Here is a 17,858-nt window from a genome sequence, read left to right as displayed (position 1 = left end):
GAGGCGGTTGAGAGCCTGCTCTCAGTTGTTGGGTAAGCGACGTCGGGGATGACGAAAGGGCAGGGGGGCGACCCAGTTATTTGCATCATCTTTAGCAAACTCTTTGTGCATAATGTTCAGAAACGTCTTATCTTCTGCAGAGAGTGCCATTTTCTCATCATCAGTAGTTTGTTGAAAGATGTGTTTGCCCAGTTCATCTTTGACCTGTGTGCTCTCAAAAAGGGGGCATTCTTCTGTGATCTTCACTTTTGTGTAGATTCTGTTGCCACAGGGAGAGAGAAAACTGGGGCGGCCATTATCCAGTATGTTAGTCTTGTAGGAGTTCAATGTGGGTCTGTGAGCTCCCGAGAGGCAAACATCCCCAACAATTACCCATCCAAGATCAAGCTTTTGGACATAAGGTGCTTCATTGGGCCCATTTGCCTGGCGTCGAACCTTGTGAGCCTGAATTACATCACGGCCTAAGAGGAGGAGAATATCTGCCTCTGGATCAAGAGGGGGTATTTGTGCAGCTATGTGAGCTAGGTGATGATGAGCAGCTGCAGCTTCTGGGGTGGGTATCTCACTCCTGTTGTCAGGAATCTGATTACACTCTGTCAGTGTTGGTAGTGGTATGGACACTTTTCCGTCCACACCCTCAATGACAAAGCCGTGAGCTCTACGGCCTGTTTTGTTCGTTGTGCCAGAGCATGTTTTCATTGTGTATGGAAAGGCTTCACCATGTACATTAAACATGTCAAAAAAGGGAGAACGAGCCAGTGACACATTACTTTGGTCGTCTAAAATTGCGTACATTTTCGTTTTCATTTGAGGGGCTGTGCTGTGATATACTTTCACCATGCAAATTTTAGAACAAGACCGTCCTTGTTGTCCCTGTCCACATACCTCAGTGCAGTTAGATGTAGTCACTGTGGAGCTCGGGATGTCTGGCTCCCCGCCGTGTGCCTCTGGTGTAGAATCAAAGCTCCCACTTCTCCAAGGGGGTGGCCCGGCATGCATGGCGGAGATGTGGGTATCGCTTTTGCACTCCAGACAACGAATATCAGCTTTACAGTCTTTGGCCCTGTGTTCTGTTGATGAGAGACACTTGTAACAGATCGAAAGCCCTTTGAGCAGACTTTTCCGCTCATCCAGTGTTTTCATCCTAAACCCTCTACATTTTGCAAGTGAATGGGGCTTCATGTGTACTGGACACCGTTTGTCGGGATCAAGAGAGTGAGTGTTAGATTTGTTGCTGGGTGTGCCAACCTGTGTTTTGTTTGCTGTTAGCGGGGCTCTAAAATGTGATTGTCTCACCAGTGGCCTTTCTATCCTCATGTGCCCAGTGCTGTAATTTTGTAGGATAAAGCTGGGGTCAGTTTTCATTTCAGCATTGCTATTTACGAACTGGACAAAGTAGGAGAAAGGCGGATAGTGCACTCTGTGTTCTTTCTTATACTTGGACCCCTGTTTGATCCATGACTCTTGCAGGGTATGTGGGAGTTTTTCCACAATTGGGTTTATGCCTCTTGGAGTGTCAAGAAAGCTGAGGCCTGGCAGATATCCTTCGTTTTTTGCTGCTTCAAGTTCCAGGAGGAGATCTGCAAGTTCCTGTAGAAGGTGATTGTCTCTCGGAGTAACTCTGGGAAAGCTCTCTAGGCGTTTGAACAGAGAAGCTTCAATAACTTCTGATGAGCCATAAATCCTGTCTAGCCTTTGCCATAAACGCTGAAGACCTGTTTCTGGATTGTTAACATGGACAGCCCTGATTCTCAGAGCATGCTGGAGAGACTCCCCACTAAGCCACTTAGTGAGCAGATCGAGTTCTTCACTGCACTTTAGGTTTAAATCTTCAGTGGCATTGTGAAACGTAGATCTCCATGCTAGATAAGTCTCTGGCTTGTTATCAAACACTGTCAGTCCTGCTGTCAGTAGGTCACGACGCGAGAGGAGGGCAGCGAGGTCTGATACATCTGCTTGTCGTTGTGGTTTGGCTGCTCCAACATAGTTGGACCAATGGGGAGGTGGAAGTTTGGGCTGCCAAACAGGTGGAGAACTGGGGGGGTACCCACGCGCAGCTGCTGCTGATATGTCCGGCCCTGTAGTGTGGGTGTTGTCTAAGTCACATTTTTGCTCTCTACTGTGTTTTGACTCACCTTCCATATTAGTGTTATTGTGGAAGTGGGTATCTACATACTCTTGAGTGCGGCTGACAGCCGCAGCTATTGTGACAGGAATGTCTGGTGGCTTCACAGACTCTGCTTGGTCCAGAACTGCAGCCTCTAGGACCCTTGCAGCTGCAAGTGCTGCTTCTGCTTCTCCCTCCTGCTTCAGAGCATTTAGCGCTGCCTCCATCCGGGCCTTTTCGACCTCCATGTCTATTTGGCGTTTGGCATATTCTGCTCTTGCTCGAGCAGCTTCGGCTTCAGCTCGTGCTCGTGCTGCAGCAAGGCTTGCTGCTGAGCTGTTTGACCGGCGTGAAGCTGCTGAGCTGTTTGACCGGCGTGAAGCTGCTGATCTGCATTCCGACCTGACTTCCAGCTGTGAAAGCTGCGAGGTGTCCCCGTGGTTGGACATGATTGCTGTCGCTGGAGTGTCTCAGGATCCTGGCAGTGCACTTGATGCGTGGACAATCTTTTTACTCTTCTGCCCTCAGCTGAATGTCTCTATCCAGCTTATGCAGTGAGCTAAACATAAAATGGCTTCAGTAAACACTCAGGAGACCGCGTGCCATTCTTCGGAGCTTTACTGTTCCTTATTTTCCTTTTTTGTAAAACTGTAATAACAGAAACAGAATACAGTGTATTCACTCTCCATACAAATACACAAAGATTACATTAAATATTGTTGACTTATGTAAACAGTCACTACACAATCAAGAGATACAGAGATGGTAAGAGATACAGCTAACACCACATGCTGGTATGCTTCATGTTAGCAGGCTAAACAAAGGGCTAACAGCTAGCTTGTGGTAGTAATGTAACAAACTCGCTAAACACACAAGAAGCTCATTACTTTGCTGAACAAGGTACTAATAAGTGGGAACAATAAACCGTTTTGCCACACTTACAGATTATGCCTTTTCAAGGGCGTCAGATGCAGGAATTTACAGAGACACAGCCAAATGGACCTTCCCTGTCGAGCGCTGGGAGAAAACCACTGCTTGCGCTCTAACATGGTGCTACCCTGTCAACCCACTAGATGGCAGGCTTTGCCCAGACAAGATCAGGAATAAACATATTTTCTGACATGTTGCAACAGTTAATTACAGAACGAATGATTATGACCCGCCATATAACAAACTTATAAAAAACATGCCTTAGAAATAACAGGAGGGACAGAATATACTGGATTAGAAGGCATACTACCGGGAGTCACTTAGAAACCCAGGCCCACATGTGCTGTCATTAACAATATAAGGATAATGGTGACTGTAACACAGCCTTGAAGAGCCCTTTGGTTTGTGACCAAAGTTGGCCATTAGCTGATTACTGCAGTTAATGCAGAACAACAAGAAAATCAAGGCCTTTACTCTTATGTACTCCTACAACAGAGATATCAGCACAAGAAACAGAGAAACAGAATATACAAACTTCACCGGAGTGTGTGAATAGCTTTAATGTGTACACTTTACAGAGGAGAAGACACATTTTACTTTCAGCGATTCAAGCAATCGGTTTCTTAATTACTTTTTAAAGAAAGCAATCCATTACATTGAGCATGTTAAGTGAGTCAGTGAGACAGCAGAGAGGACAGTTATTACTGTGTGAAGTTTTCACATTATTTTGTGCTGGGTTAATGACAAGTGAGCTACTTCACATGTTTAAGAAGTACCTGCAAGAAGTTTTGGAACACCAGTAGGGAGACCAGTATGGAGCAAAACCATTCTCATATTGGCACCAAATGTTTATGATATGATCATAAATGTAAACTAAGGTTTACAAATGTGTAGACTTATTTGTCTTTAAGTGTTTGAGAGTTCACAAATGCTTGCTCCAATCCACACACATAAATGGAACTGCAACATACATAAAGCTATTTTCAGAAAAATTGTATAAACAACAATGACCAATAAGAACAGATCGTGTAATGTGCATGTGGGATTTGGAGACATATCTCATACTGTTAGATCCAGAAATGTAAGCTGCATTTAAGTGCTGATGGAATATCAAGACAGATGGGATTCCTGTGTATTCCTGTTTTTCTAAATAAGAAGAAACATAAGCACAAACAAGCTCTTCAACGTTCAACAAGAATACAGGTGCTGCTTCACAGTAGCCTGTGAAGGTTAATATCTAGTTTCAATAGGCTTCTGCTACATGGTGGATGTTTGTCTTAAATCCATTTAAGTAGTTTAACATTATGATTACTTAATTTCCAACTTCTTAGACAAGTCCAGTGTTTCGAACTTGGGTATAAAAATGAGAAATTAGTTCGTCATTTCTCTAATAATTAGAGAATAGCTTTTGATAGTTTTCTAAATTCCTTTCTCTAAAGCTGTTGCTGATCGTGTGGAGAAGGAAATGTCACATATATACACTCACTACACAACAGTGTTTGAGTGATTACTAAAAAATATATTTGACATTACTTCTTGCTTTTAACAAGTAATGTGCAATAAGACTAAGTGCAATACTCTTTTCTGACAAACTTGTATTTTTACTCAGTTTTATATAGAATTTGTATTCTATTTTTATCCTATTGTATATAGTATTTTATTTTATTCTATTCTATTCTGTACAGTTGTGTACAGTATATTATCCGTATTGTATTCTAATTTTTGCTATATAACTTTTGCACTGTCCACTTCCTGCTGTGACAAAACAAATTTCCCACATGTGGGAGTAATAATGGTTCTCTTATCTTATCTTATCTTATCTTATCTTATCTTATATGTTATTTTTACATATTTAATTGAAGAAAGTAACTTCTTACTGTCATGAGCCAGAAGGCCAGTGGACAAAAGACTCAATGGACAAAACAAGACATGAGAGTTACACTACTTGTTTCATTCTTTATTCTGCACAATAGCCTGACATGAATTCTCATATAATTGATCATAGTTTCCAACCCTAACTTAGAGAAACACAATTGACTTTTTTTTGGATTTCAAAAAAAATGTGAATAGTTTACTTTGGCATGCAGACTGGAGGAGCCAGGGATAAAGCCACTGAACAACTGATTGCTACGTATACGGTACCCCTCCTCTTTCTCCTGAGCCAAAAGAATCATAATGCTGTGCAATGAGGTGAATTCGGTACACTCAGAAGTATACGTACAGTAGGCTTCACATCTGGACAATATATCCAACAAGGTAATTGCAAATTTTCTTTTTGGTAAAGCAACAAGTATTTAAAGAGTCAGTACTCTCAGTAGGCAATACTGTAATCTAAAAAATTACCTTTTCATGTCAGTAATTTTGTAATGCAAGAAGTTACTTTCAAAAGTAACATTCCCCAACTCTGAGCTCTCTTGGAAGTGCAGTGAAACCTAAACAGCCAAATGAATCATCCAGATGGTCTATAAGATATTGCATACATAGCAGAATATAATTTGGCTTTGCTTCCGTATTTTTTTCCACTGTTTGCTCTCTAAACATAATTTTTAGACATGTAAAAGAATGGGCATCTCAATCAAGAGGGTGTTTTCCAGCCAAAAAAACCCTCTGCCAAAATGTGCCATCTGTTCCTACTCTGGGGCAGAGGTAGCAGTATATTAAAGCAGCTCCAGCAACTTTTGCTTGGTGTCAGGAGAAGTTGCTTCCAGCCAACTGATCATTCAAATATCCTTGAGACCGTAACGTTAACCTTCTCTGCAGGAAATAAATGGACTTCATTTGCTTTAGATTAGCACTCTCACTGCTGTGATGTGTAAAACACCTACAGGTAACAGATGGCTGAAAATCGTCATGGTCTGATAGATGCAAAAGTGTGAAATGGGAGCTGAAGCGTGACTTTCCTGTACAATCAACTGGGAGATGAGAAGGAGATTCTATATGATCTAATCTCATCTGCTGTTTACGTAAAGGTTTCTCATTCCTGAACCTGAGAACATGCTGAGATGACAGGAGTATTTCCCTCAGGGATGATCACAACCATTTAGACACAAGATAGCATGAATCAAGATTTCCCAAAGCTTTCCCCAGTGGTCCATTTGGACACTCGTGAGTAAAAGCACGATGACTCAGGAATGGGGCAATTTTCACAAAGAAGGCTCTCAGCTTGGTACTTCAGCAGAAAGATGATTTGATTTTTTTGCCTCTGACCTTTTAATGTTGTTTGCCTTCTGCTTTTGCAACCAAAAAAACCTTAGAAACCTACAAAATGAATCCCAACTTTTACCCTGAATGTGCTCTGAGCTTAAATTACAGCAAATTAAGCCTCTTTTGTAGGGGAAAAGCTTATCCCTGCAAAAGCCACCCCACCCCTTCTGCTTGTTAGACAGCCTGAGACTTAACAGTGTTTAATTGATTAAACTATGAATGCCTTCGAAGACTCAGTTCCACCAAGTGATGCAGTGTACAGACACCGAATGGATGGCAGGCAACAGCAGAGAGCCCAAACTCTCTGAAATGACTCACAGGGGCAAGAGAATATGGTGTTGATTATATAATTGTGTGCATGCCTACTCCAGAAAGTCTCATTGACTCTAGCTTTTATACAGCACTCCTATCGTCAAAGGCGCATTTATGTTCCCACAATATGTGTATGTGTGCATATGATTTGTGTGTCTTGCTAACAACCTTCTTCGCATCAAACTTTTGTATTTGTCTGCTTTCATTTGATCTACCAACACTGTTGTGTTTATTTGTGCTCCATGCTGCCAGAGGAGGCTTGTTAGTCAGGATTGTTTATTGCCCTTAGAGGCCCAGCTTTGTCGTTGCCTTCCTCGACAGCTCATCAGCCAGTGAGTGGCTTCACAATAAATTGACCTAAATTATGCATGGCTTTCTTAGGCCAGTGCAACGGGTTCCTGACATCAAGGGGTCCCTTTACAACACAAGATTTAGTTTAGTTCACACGCAACCAGCCATGCCCATGAAGTAACTGTCAAAACTTGTTTTCAAACTCACCCTGTAAAACTTGCTTAAATCCTCAGGTTTGCCCGTTTTTCCTGCTTCTGACACATTAGCTTTGAGGACACATGTTCATGTGCTCCGTAATATATCTCACACACTAACAGGTGCCACAGGGAAGACATGCTCAGTGCTATTCAATGGTCATAATGTAATATAAATGCTGTTAAACAGAGAAATAACTTTTTGACACAGGTTTTCCAAACATCCTAGTTTTAGTTTGGATGCTTACATTATTTAACTTTGCACACAGACACAAACTTATTTTACAAAAGCCAAAAACTATTGGGGTCAAACTTATTGGCCCCCCTGATGCTAATGTTCAATTGTAGATCCTTGTTTCCAGATAATAGCCTGTAGTTCTTTGATATATTTTTCAACATGCCACACACATCTCTTGAGCAAGTCCAGCCCAATCTTCAAACACTTACTGACCTCCTCCATACATATTGATAATGATTTGAACTAAAAATTTCAAATTTGAATCGATTACTGCATAAGACCTTCTTCCCCTGATACGTAATGCCTCCATGGCTCCTGCAGGCTAGACTCTCAGTCAGAGTGGATTTCCCTGTGATTAGTAATGTTTTGTATGTACAGGAATTAGCATTAGAGATGGTCTGAGGAGCCGAGGTGGGGGCAGGAGATACTTTAAATACTTCCTTAATGTTTGAATAAGCTAGGTCCAATGTGTTCTCTAGGTGGAGGTGACTCAAGACTTTTGCACAGTACTCGATAGATCGATCGATCGATAGATAGATCGATAGCTTTGACAAAAGCTTATTATCAAACCTGACTTGATTTTTTTCTGTCAAGTGTTAATTTTTGTTTTGTGGAGAGGGATTTTGTCACCTTATTAACCAATGAAAGATCTTGATACTATAATGGACTTATATAATGCCTCCAATGCCCAGGTTAACTAATTATATTGACTGGAGCAGCTGTATTTTAATTGAGTGACTTAATAATAGAGGGGAACACATATAAAAACATGCATTTGTGCTTTATATCTGTAATTCATTTAAATCATTTTGTATTTAGTTGGTGTTACAGCCTGGGGTGGGTGTAGCTTAGGTGGTGGAGAAGGGCCTCTGCTAATTGGAAGGTTGGTGGTTCAATCCCTGACTTTCCAGTCTGGATGCCAAATGTCTTTATGTAAGATTTTAACCCCACATTGCTCTCCAATCCATTGCTTGAAATGTGAATCTCAGAAAGTACTTACATAGAAAAAAGTGCTTGAGGTGAGTTGTGTGCTTTGAAGTGGTGAGTGCTCAGATAGAGTAGTTAAGTACTATATAACAACCAGTCCATTTAAATGTACATTGTACTGTAAAATATCTGAGTAGTGTCTTTTTAGAGTACTTCGCTGATCTATGCCTCTGTGGGGGTTCTCTCTGAGGTCTTTGTTGGAGTAAACTCTTACAGACACATACAGTAGATAGTTGACTAGGACAATCAGGCTAGAAGGGTCAAGGTTATGATACTTTACGATAGAAGTACAAAATCACAACATGATTACAGGGGTGGATGTTGAAATCATGCCAGTGTAGAGAATCTTTATAGGGATTAGCAAACAGTGCTTAAAAAAGAATGTAGATAATTAGTTTCAACCATGGCATTTGCCAATTGTTATTTATACAGTTTCCAACAAGCTTGATCAACAGACGAAAAGTCACAATAATCCATTTGAATAGACACCAGTTAGTTTGCGAACTCCCCTTGGCAGTTGGTCTCCTGGTTTGCATCTCTAAAATGTAACAGAAAAAGTCCATCCATCCATCCACCCATCCATTGTCTTCCACTTATGCTTGTCAGGGTTGCAGTGGGGGCTTGAGCCTATCCCAGCTACCAGTAAAAGTAATTTCTCAAAACAAAAGAAAAAAGCAGGAAGCACACATCAAGGCACACATTTATCCAGTGTGTTTGTAACTCTATTAGATAAAGTGTGTTCAGGTGTGTATGTCTAGTTTTGTGCTTATCATATGTATCCATTTCACTCTGCGTGGTATAAGAAAACCAGCTCTACTACCATAAGCAATCCGGTTGTTCAGTCTGACGTCACTAGCCGTGTCTGGGTCTAAACTCCGCTGCAGGTCCATATATCAAACGATCACTATGGGATTACTGAGAGTTGAAAAACTGTCTAAAGTCTTTCATCTTTAATAAAAATGATCAGCGTTCTGCTCTACCAGGTGTAACAATTGAGTTTAACATCCAGGCATCCATGAAAACGGAATTTATGACATTTAACGGAGTTAGAAGTTAGCAGGGAGTTAGCTCGCTAGCTTCTATCTAAATACAATATAGCATGTCCTGACTGTGGGGTTTTGGAAACAAATTAAAACGTACAGCTCTGCTATCACTTCCAGCATAAATGAAGACAGAAAACTAAACAGCAGTGACGTTTGTAGGGTTACTGAAGTTGGGCTAGCTGGTATATAATGATGTGCTACGTGACCGCTAGCGACACAGCTATGTTAGCATAATATAAACAAGCTAACTTTTTTTCCACTCGATAAAAGTTAATGTGAGTGTTCTCGGTGGTCAGGAACAAATGTAATCGCATGGCAGGATGCTGTAAAAGGACCAAACTTCAGCCAGGAGAACAACTGAGATAATCCATCCACAATACGAGGTTAGTCATTCATATACTGCTGCATGGGCTGGGCTGTAGTTACATCGTAAGGTTTTAAAAACTGAGCTTAAATAAATGATTAGCGGTAATAAAAGCCGAGGGAGGTCAACAGTGATCACTGACTGTTTTAGGAGCTTTTTGAGATCAAATAGAAGAAAATACATAACATTAAACATGTTAACAACACAAAAGCCATATTAAACGCAGACTACTTTAGACCCGGAAGTAGGATTCGTCGCGTCATCACTGAACAACCGGATAGAATAACAATATGAATAAAAATATTAATAAGAAATAGTACGCAATTAGACTATAGTACGTATGTTCCTGTAGCTTTCACCAGTACTGACCCTCTCGAGTTTATGTTGGTTAAGAAAATATGAAAGCATGCAGTCTGCCCTCAGTTGATTCTCTATGTTGGATAGATTTTACATTCAGCATGTGTCTAGTGGTATTTTCACCACCTTGGAGCCAAAACAAAATAAACCAGAGGAATCAAACTATCTTTTTACTTCTGTAGGCATCATTCATAATGTATGTCCCAGTGAAGGTAACCTTTAACAGTTCGACTTAAGGACCACAGGTTAGTGTGCAGAATTAAGCAAAGAGACCAGTGGTGCTGCAATTGCCTGCTACACAGAGTCAACTGAATTAGCGTTGCACACAAAAACTAGCAGATTAGTTATCATGAACGTTTGTAAATTGATTGGTATCCATGGTTTCCACAGGATCTACAGGCCTAATGACTTTTGAAATGGGATATTGTGAATGATGAATAGCAGACAGTAAAAAGTAACATTGCTGTACAATGTATTTGTATTTTTCAGTTTACAAACATTTCATCACTTATTATTTTCCTTAGTTGTTGTTTTTTGTTTTTTCAGTTATTTTGTCTCACTGTTATACTCGAGGCCACTTTCATCACATGATAAATAGCGATTTTCTGCTTATTATTAATTGTAAGGTCCAAAGGTGAATAAGACTTCTTTCTTGTTACTCTTACTTTACTGACTGATTCCAGTGTAATGTTTTCTGCTGTTCCTGTTTGCTTTAATAAAATCAGTATCCTCAATGGCAAGTGGGCTTTAGAATGGACTTTGTTGAATGCACAGCAGTAAATAGCCAAACTTAGCCTCTCAGGTATTTTTCTTAAAAGAAGTAGTCACTACAGTATTAGTCAACAGTCAAAATATTCACTTCCACGTCCAACTTGCACTCCGTTGAATCCTGCAATGATAATGTTTGTGTGGATGTTAAAGTGTTGTGATCATTGTTGATTGTTGATAAAGTTGAGTTGTTGATCTTCTTCTGTGTGGTGATGTGTGTTTGTTTGATGTTATTGAGCTGTGAGTATATCAAGATTTGAAACAATCTTGGTGATTTGGGGGTGTATTTAGGCAGTTTATGTAAGTATGGAATGGAATTAAAGGAGAAAATCTCCCACATCGAGCCTCAAAATCACATTTCCTCTCCTCAGTCAGATATTAACCCAACATCTGACAACAAACAAAGTTTCTCTTGCTTAAGTACCAGAGTTTCAAGTACTGCATCTGCTCAAAGAAAGCATGAAGCTGAGGTGGTTTTTCCTACTGCTCAACAAAAACTGCTTAAGAATAAACATGCTTTAGAAGAGCAGCTGTGGAGGAAAAATGAACAGATGGAAATGGAAGCACACATCACTGTTATTACACCTGAAATTAAGGTTTTGTGAGGATCACAGGAGATGAGTAGAAGTGACTTTTCTAAGATTTCTGATGCTATGGAGTCATATTTTGCAAAAGGACAACTGGAAAGAAAAAGGATTAAATATAAAAGCAGGTTGTTTTGTGACACGATTTTTTTATACTTATGGACAATATCTTGGTCAAGGCCTTAACAATGTAGAAAAGCCTATCAAAGCTACAGAAAGCTACAGAAACTGCTTTAAGCAGTTATGAGCACAGAAATGTAAAAAAAAAAAGCCAAAATGAAATAACTGCATTGTTAATCCAGTAGCAGTGTTTATCTTTTGTGCCTATGCAGGAAATCCCAGTGTTTGATGCTATCAAACATTCATTAAATCCTTTGAACACAGCATTGAAGAGAAGAACAAAAAAGTTTCTATTAAAGTAGCATTTTGGCAATGAACCTGAAATTGCTACAACTTATATGGGGAAGGTTGTCTCACGGTTTCACAGTTTCTGAAGATATGATTGCTTCAAATTCTTCAGAAGGCATCGAGCTTAAAGAGGTGCTCAAGCTGGAAAAGGGGCCACTGTTGCACCAGGGGCACAGAGAGCTGGTTAGCAACCGTGTTCAATTATCACCAGATTCCACTATTATAGTGAGTGTGTGGATGTGTATGACAAAATGCCAACAAATCAGTGCTGGATCAGTGAAGATCCAACAGTTAAAGTTGTGCAAGCTCATCCTGCATTCAACATTGCAAGGAGGCAGCTACACTGTATAGGTTAAGTATGCTACAGTTGCTCGGAATCACTTATAAAGGTGTGGCCAAAGACTTTGTTTCATCAGAGGACACCATGGCTTATAGTAAAAAAGATAAGAAATGTTTGAGACATGTTCCTCACATTTTTCTCCCCTTTTTGTCTGTAACGACAAAATTATCTATGCACATTGAACTATGTTGACTGGTCAACAGAGATATCTTACAGTTTGAAGTTTGTAGGAGTTACCTTTTAGTTGTAGTTTTATACTGTAGTCTTGGGGTCAATATTTTACGGCAACAAATGATTTCTTATTTATTCCTTCCACTGCTCTCAACCTTATACAGAGTTTTGCTGTCTGTTCTTTGGGGGTTTGGAGTATATGGAGGATTTTACAGTTTTATCAGTGCTGTTTTTTCCTCTTCATTATGTACAGATGTTCTTCATGTCTTCTGTCTAAGGAACTTGGAATGAAAAGCCTCTGGACTTCTTTAACATTCTTGAAGACGTTTCACCTCTCATCCAAGCAGCTTCTTCAGTTCTAAGAGCCCTATGGGAGTGTCCCCAAGAGGGTCATGGACCCCCATTGATCCTCTACCTAATCACACAAGCCAAGGTGTGAAAACGGGTGCAACCTAGCCCCGCCCTATCATGTGATTTACTGAGGTCAAATGGTGGGCATTAAGGTGTCTGGGAATCGCAAGGACCCAGGACCGGGCCAGCAAAGGGAGAATGGTGGTGTTGATCCAACACAGCTGATTAAAATGGTTAAATTACCTCCTCAACATGTCTTGAAGTTCTCCTGAGGCCTGGTAATGTACTAATCATGTGATTCAGTAGTGTTGACTCAGGGTGAGATCTAAAAGCTGCAAGACAAGAGCCCTTGAGGCCTGGAGTTCCCCATCCCACCTATAGGGTCCTTACCTTATGATATAAAGGCTCTTGAGGCAACTGTTGTTGTGATTTGGCACTACATAAATAAAACTGAATTGAATAGATTTGAATTTAACATTAAACTTCTGGAAAAGCCTTTCCAAAGCCTCAAACCTCAAAAGTCTTGAAAGATTATAGACTACACTTAAAAGCCAGGTCCATACCAGGAAAGTACCAACTAAAATGAACTCTGCCACTGTTTTTGAAAAAATGGGTAAATATTATTTCAGAAGCTAGTTGATGGCTACTAAAAGCATTTGATAAAGGTATAAATTGCTAACTGACATTTAATCAAATATAAGTGGTGGTGGTGTATGTATAATTTTAAAGCTTTTGTCCACACGTGAGTTAGTGAAAATCCAAAATAAATACGTACTTGTGCATCAAATAATGTATAATAAATTTACCCTAAGATCAAAGAACACTTCAAAGAAATCACCAAAAGTCAAAACTTTCAATGACATTCATCCTCTTGATGAGTATATAAAAACTTTTGACTACAACTGTACCTCTGTCAACGCCCACCACCTTGGTCAGGGGCAATGTGGTCAGAAAATGTGCCAAAAAGCTGTGACATTCACTGGTTTTAATCAACTTGATAGATGATTAAAATGGTGACAGTACCCTTTTCAAACCAAAAAGATTCCATTTTCACTAAGGCATAACTTTTTTAATAGTTTCTAATCTGCACTTCAATTCAGTTGATGGGTGGTCACAAATGTCCATAATTTTCTAGTAGTCTTAGGTGCCATATGAAATTGAATTACCATATCTTCAACAAGCCCAACAGTCTTTAAGTAAAGGAGGTAAATATTACAAAGTTTGAAGAAATGGCAGTGCCATAGATTTTAGAATGATGAAATGTAAGAGTAACTGCTCTGCCTTGCTGATGAAAATGGTCCATAGACAAATACAGTTCCATTTCAATGATACACTAAAGACAGAAAGTTGTTTCCCTTTTTTGAGAGCAGAGCAGATTCAGTGGAGCAGATGAGAACTGAGTTGGTAGAAAGAGGAGTTCGATTCCACTAAGAGAAAGGTAGCTGTTCAGATTTAGGGGCAAGAATTTGCTGCACGCATCGTTTGCTTCTTTAATTTAAGAATCCTAACAGGAAGAGTGGTGCTGTATGGCTGAGTGATTCCATCCCTCATTATAACATAGCTGCTTGTCTCAGTCCATAGGTTCAGTGCTATTACTTCCACTGTTGCAACACAGGTTATTAGAAAGCCCTACAACTTATTCACAACAAGAATGTTGTTGGGGAATGGCTTCTACTTTTATCATCAGAAAAGTTAGACAAGGATAGAGTCTTTGTATATGTCAATGTAGAAATGCGCTCCCCTGATATTAGCCTGACACTGTTAAAGTCTGTGTGTAGGATGTACAAGGTGCTACACTGCCACGTAAATCATCTTAGACTGTCATCCTACAAACAGCTCACTCTATCATCTTAAATCATTTCATGCTTTTCCTCTCAGTCTCAATTTCTACACACACTTGTAAAGAATTTCCCTCCTGCTCCCACCTCCTGACAACTGAGTATAGTGAAGCTGCTGTATTTTATCATATATTATTGGTTGGGCTTGCTTGTCTCATTCCTGATTCCTCTTGCTTTTCAATCACTCTGCTCAGGGATGCAGTCCAAGCTTAGGCCCTTGCCAGAGGAAGATAATGCACCCACATAATGCATCCAGACAGTCTATTATACTGATGGCTCGCACAATGATGCCAGTGAGATTCCTGACTCATTTCAGGCTTTTATAACACTCCATTTGTACTGTAGGCTCACTACAATGAAAAAAGTAAAAGGAACTACCTGTGTTTTGTTTCCAGGCTGTTAGCTTTTCAACTGTTTGTTACTGCTTGTTTTCATCAGCCTCTGAGAACAGTGATGAAACTACCAACTCAACAGTCCTGCAGCTGACAGACAATCCAGATATTAGCACCACTTCCTTTCACTCAGTCAGTTGTCGCCCTTGTCTTTTTTTTTTCGCTTATTTTAATTACTTTCATACCCAAATGCTCAGTGTCAGGTGTCCTTTCGAAGCATATTTAGGTCCAGAAAAGAGAAAACTCTATGCTTTTCTACCTAACCGTAGAGAAGCATACACACATTGCTAACTTTTTATCCTAATAATTACATAATTACAATTATATACTACTACTTATATAATATGATATATATATTATTCAGGGTAATGTAACGCTGTGATAAAGTCTTAGTTTTTGCCTGTTTGTTAGATTTATCTAAAAACAAATTTAATTTTAGAGAACAATAACCCAAGTTTTTTAAACGTTAAATGTTTTTTAAATATTAAAGGGGAAAAGCAGAAATTGTTTTCATGGCCCTGGAACAGCTCGGTCTCTGCTCTCCCTCATGGTTAGCATCTGAACAGCTTAGCCCAGGCATGGGCAAACTACGGCCCGGGGGCCACATGCCCGTTAAACGTTTTGATCCGGCCCGCCAAACTTGAAAAAAAATTAATAAATTAACCTTGTTAATGTTTTATTTCCCCTGCAATTCTGATGTGATGAAGCTTCCCTGGAGTAAGCTTGTTAACGTCACCACAGATGGATCTCCGAATTTAACGGGAAAAAACGTTGGCCTGCTGAGGAGAATCCAGAATAAAGTAAATCGGTGTTACAGCTGAATCATGTTGTGAATCCTGTGGTGAAACTTGTCAACTTCATACGCGCACGGGGACTTCAGCACCGTCAGTCCATTGCATTCTTGGAGGAAACTGATGCGGATCACCAGGACCTGCTTTATCACTCCCGTGTCTGCTGGTTGAGTTTGGGCAAAGTGTTTCAACGAGTGTGGGAGTTCAAAGAGGAGATTGGCGTGTTTTTGGAGCGGCAGGGGAAGACTGATGAATTTCCTGAGCTGAGCAACAAGAGCTGGATGTGTGACTTTGCGTTTGCTACGGACGTATTTTCACACTTGAATGAGCTCAACGTGAAACTGCAGGGGAAGGAGCAGTTTGTGCATGACATGCACACAAACGTGAAAGCCTTCAAATCCAAGCTGGCTTTATTCTCTGGGCAGATTTTGAACACGTCATTCACTCATTTTCCTACACTAGCCACGCTGAAAGAGGCCGGAGCAAAAGTAAAGAAATACAGTGAGTCACTGGATGCACTGCACGGAGAATTCTGCCGTCGGTTTTTGGATTTCGATAAAATTGACAATCACTGGCCTTTCCTCTGTCACAAGACCCCGAAACAGCTCCAGAGGAGCTTCAGCTCGAACTCATCGACCTTCAGTCCAACCCTGCCTTAAAAGAGAAGTTCAGCTCTCTGAAACTAAATGACTTCTATGCTTCACTCAATGATGCCGCGTTTCCAAATCTAAGACGAAAAGCCCAGATGATGTTGGCTTTGTTCGGCTCTACCTTCGTGTGTGAACAGACATTCAGCGTCATGAACATCAACAAAGCCAGCCACAGATCCAAGTTAACAGACCTACACCTCAGATCCATCCTGAGAATCGCCACAACAAAACTAACTCCAGACTTTGATGTGCTGCCTAAAAAAGGAGACCAACAACACTGCTCCCATTAAAATGTGTGTGTCTCCGTGATACGCACGTTGTTAAAATGAACAATGTGCGCAGATCAAATATAACGCTTCACAGACTGACTTGCTGCAACTGTTTTGTTCTTGCACTGGTCGTTGTTGACTTTTGGCACCGGGGAAACAAATTGAATAAAAGGAACAGTTTTCATTGGAAATTAAAGCACATGTTTTCTCCATATCCCAAGATGTGTATTTTCTCCCCCAATGAGGTGATGTTTTCAAAGCATGCCATCTATCTGCTCCTGTTCCGGCCCCTTTGTCAAATGTTAGAACTCAATGTGGCCCACGAATCAAAAAGTTTGCCCACCCCTGGCTTAGCCAATAGGGCAGATTTTTGCTAGGAAAACCAACACAGGATTCCATAAAGACCAACAGTCAAACACGGTGGTGGTGTGATGGTCTAGCACTGTTTTGTTGCTTCGGGACTTGGACGACTTGATGGAACTATGAATTCTGTTTTGAAACAGCAAATCCTGATGGAGAATGTCTGGACATGAGTTCATATCCTGAAGAATTTTGCAGCAGATCTGAAACAGACTGTTCCTGCTCATACCTTCTAATCTGGCTGAACAAAAACAAGTGCCTAGAGTGTCTTTTCAAATGTATTCCATACAGCGTTTCTTTTCTTTTTTTTTCTTAATGAATGAAATAATTTAATCTGTTAAAAACTAAATTTCATATTTACTTGGATTATCTTTGTTTAAGAGTGAAATTTGTTTCAGAATCCGGGAAGGCACGGTGGCACGGTGGTTAGCACTCTTGCCGCATGGAGTTCAATTCCACAATCAGGCCAGGGTCTTTCTGTGTGGAGTTTGCTCTCCCCGTGTTTGCGTGGGTTTGCGTTACTTGTAACGCGTTACTGTAATCGGATTACTTTTTTCAAGTAACGAGTAAAGTAAGAGATTATTATTGCAAAAACGGTAATTAGATTACCGTTACTTTCCCGTAGGAACGCTGCGTTACTGCGTTACTAAAACCGTGACTTTTTGCGAGAATGTCTCATGACAATGACGTAAGCGAGTGCGAGGGCTGTGGTAGCACATGTGTCAACAATAGAAAACAGGGAGCGAGGGATAGAGTACGATCATGCAGCATTTAATACTTGGAAATACTGACATTACTTTGAATTTGACTCTTTAAAAAGCGACAAAAACATAAGCGTACGTTGTACACTCTGCATCGGAAGAAAACTTCTTTCTACGTCGAAAAATTCCACTTCCAACCTGAGCAAGC

The 17,858-nt window shown here is 40.4% G+C and overlaps 1 protein-coding gene across 1 annotated transcript; it reads left to right on the top strand.

The window, feature by feature from the left end:
• Positions 1–11,877: 11,877 nt before the first annotated feature.
• LOC146663053 (general transcription factor II-I repeat domain-containing protein 2B-like) lies at positions 11,878–16,610 on the top strand. Its single transcript, XM_085417350.1, has 3 exons — positions 11,878–11,970; positions 15,760–16,171; positions 16,264–16,610. Exons 1-3 carry the CDS (start codon positions 11,878–11,880, stop codon positions 16,608–16,610), a joined length of 852 nt encoding a protein of 283 aa, XP_085273476.1.
• The last annotated feature ends 1,248 nt before the right edge of the window (positions 16,611–17,858 follow it).

This window comes from Rhamphochromis longiceps, linkage group LG8, assembly GCF_057381845.1.
Source record: "Rhamphochromis longiceps isolate RC_006_pf linkage group LG8, R_longiceps_female_GT1.1, whole genome shotgun sequence".
In the NCBI taxonomy this organism is placed as follows: domain Eukaryota; kingdom Metazoa; phylum Chordata; class Actinopteri; order Cichliformes; family Cichlidae; genus Rhamphochromis; species Rhamphochromis longiceps.
This window is presented reverse-complemented; position numbering and strand designations above follow the sequence as displayed.